The sequence below is a fragment of the Sinocyclocheilus anshuiensis genome, unplaced genomic scaffold (assembly GCF_001515605.1).
Source record: "Sinocyclocheilus anshuiensis isolate Anshui unplaced genomic scaffold, SAMN03320099.WGS_v1.1 scaffold392, whole genome shotgun sequence".
NCBI lineage: Eukaryota > Metazoa > Chordata > Actinopteri > Cypriniformes > Cyprinidae > Sinocyclocheilus > Sinocyclocheilus anshuiensis.
Genome location: NW_015557091.1, coordinates 3,993,246 through 3,996,022, shown reverse-complemented (window position 1 = coordinate 3,996,022; position 2,777 = coordinate 3,993,246). Strand labels below are relative to the sequence as shown.

The 2,777-nt window shown below is 33.0% G+C and overlaps 1 protein-coding gene across 3 annotated transcripts in view; it reads left to right on the top strand.

The window, feature by feature from the left end:
* The window catches only part of LOC107677304 (phospholipid phosphatase-related protein type 5-like), a 61,928-nt gene extending 60,275 nt beyond the window's left edge, over nucleotides 1–1,653 (top strand). For all 3 annotated transcript variants that reach the window (XM_016472172.1, XM_016472171.1, XM_016472173.1), the window contains one exon: nucleotides 1,140–1,653. In XM_016472172.1, coding sequence (XP_016327658.1) covers nucleotides 1,140–1,169 — 30 coding nt within the window. In that variant the 3' untranslated portion in view covers nucleotides 1,170–1,653. The remainder of the gene's footprint in view (nucleotides 1–1,139) is intronic.
* The last annotated feature ends 1,124 nt before the right edge of the window (nucleotides 1,654–2,777 follow it).

Here is a 2,777-nt window from a genome sequence, read left to right as displayed (position 1 = left end):
TATATATATATATATATATATATACACACACACACACACACATTTCATTGCATTTCTAAAGTGATCATGTGGAGTCCTAAATTCTGAGACTCAGTGAAAGGCTTGTATTTTTATAATTTAATACAACAATTTTAATAATAAAAAAAATTTGAGTAAAAAGTTTAATAATTTATTTTTTTAAAGAAATTAATGATATTATTCAACAAGGATGCATTAAATTGATCAAAAGTGACAGTAAAGACATGTATGATGTTACAAAAGATTTCTATTTTTAAAAAAGTTATTTAAAACTTTCTATTCATTAAATAATCCTAAAAAAAAAGCAGCACTGTTTTTAACAATTATAATTGTTTCTTGAGCAGCAAATCAGCATATCTGAATGATTTCTGAAGGATCATGTGACACTGAAGATGTAATGATGCTGAAAAATCAGCTTTGCATTACAGTAATAAATTACACTAATACTAAAATAGAAAACAGTTATAATAAAATTTCACAATATTATGGTTTTTACTGTGTTTTTGCTAAAATAAATGCAGCCTTGGTGAGCAGAAGAGACTTCTTTCAAAAACATTAAAAATGGTAGTGTAATTGCCAAAAAAAAAAAAAGTAACATGAAGGCTTTGTTTTTCTTTTTTTTTCTATATTTTTGTATTTTTTTCCAGTTAAAATATATAAACATCCTTAAGATTTACTTAAGTGAAATTGCATCTCAGAAGATATACTTGTTCACTTGTTTTAGTGAATATATCAAATTTTAATTAATGTATTTAAAGTATTAAGAAATTATTAAATATATTTATAATATTTATTAAGATACATAAAAATTTAATCTTTTACATTTTAATGTTGGCAAATATTTTTTCATGTTGTAAGCATTAATGTAACAATTTGAAGAGGTTAATTAAAAAGAAAAAAAGGATGTTCTTACTGGAAAAACATTTAGCAGTGAATTTAGGTACAGTGCTAAACAGCTGCTGCTAGTAATCACACTTGTGTGAAGTGTAAATGTTTTTCTCCTCAAACCCTGTATGGAAACAGTTTGCGTCTAAAAGAGTTTTTACACTTCCAAGCAGATTTAATGTGTTTGATGTGCTTAAGTTTGACGTTGTTTTTTTTCTCTCTCGCTCTGTCAACAGAATCACATCACCTTCGCTGAGATCACGTGACCTTGAATCGCCAGTGTGGCAGACACATTGGACATCCACGCTGTTTACCGTCCAATCCCGATAGTCCCTGCTCCACGCTAGCGCAGTGGTCATATTCTCTATGGTGTCATTTTGGATCGCTCTGCCCTTGCTTTGTGTGTGTGGAAATATTGGTCCTGTCAACTAATAACAGTTACCATCACGCAACTTATGACTGAAGCAGCACTTCACATTTCCCTGACCGGTTCTGTTGGCATTCTTGCAGACCGAGCTCACATCTAGAGCTCAGAATATCTCAGCTGCTCGCATATGTGGAGAGCGTATGTGTCTGTGTTTGCATTTGAGAGGTTTATGGCAGGTTGATGCAAATACTTACCTATTGATTTCAAAATGGACTTAACTTGTGGATATGTGTGTTTTTTTGTCTTCGTATATTACAGAAAATGTTTGTTCCTATATGAATTTGTTTCCCTTTTAGTGCTTGCATTAAATGAGTGCAAACATATGGAAGCCTCTTTCTGCCTCAGAGTTTTAAAAAAAAGATAATTGTGACACTATTTTTCATAATGTAACTTTTTCTCAAAGTGTGTCAGAAGTCTCGAATTGTGACTCATATGTAACTCACAATTGCAACTTTTCTAATAATTGTGAATTTATACCTCACTATATGACTTTATTTCTCTTAATTGCAACGTTATGGGCCCTATTTTACCGATCTAAGCGCATGGTCTAAAGCGCACGTCGCAATTGCGCTTAGGGCGTTTCCGAATCCACTTTTGCTAGTCTAAAAGGGTTGTCCCTATTCTCTTAATGAGTAATGGATGTGTTTGGGCGTAACGTGCCATAAACCAATCAGAGTCTCATCTCCCATTCCCTTTAAAAGCCAGTTGCGCTCGCGCCATGGCGGATTCGCTATTTACATTGCGGAATTTGCAAGCGGAAAAACTGAACGCTTCTCTAGTGAGGGAACGGATCTGCTCGTGCATGTAATTCTGATACATGCAAAGACTATCCATTATGACATGTAGGCATTTTTATATTTATGTACACAATAATAATCTTTTACATTTTAATCCTTTAATTTTTCATTTTTAAAAATCTTTGTGTGCTGCTGCGCATGCCTGTGTGTGCAATAAGTAGGGATGCACCGATACCACGTTTTCCAGTACTTGCCCGATACCGATACTTTTATTTTTGGTACTTGCCGATACCGAGTACTGATACCAATATTTTATTGCATTTGTAAATTTTTTAAATATTGGGTACAGAAACCAAAAGAGTATGTATAATGTTAGTTGGTTAACTTCATTTATCAAATAGATAGTCAAACCAAAATGTATTCAGACACCTTCAACATTTCTCACATTATCACAGTTTATTCGCTATAGTTTAGAAAATGGTAATTAAATATAACAAGAACTCAGAGTTAAACTGTGTCAGAACAAATTCAGCTTGATAATATAGATAACTTTGATAGAATGGTATGTAATGGATTATAATCAACCAAAAATTATTCAGACAGCTGTTAGTATGACAATATTTACACAACTATCAATACTTAGCCGGGCAACCCTTAGCCTTAATGACAGCCTGTAGTCTCCTGGGCATGCTGTCACCCAGCTTCATGCA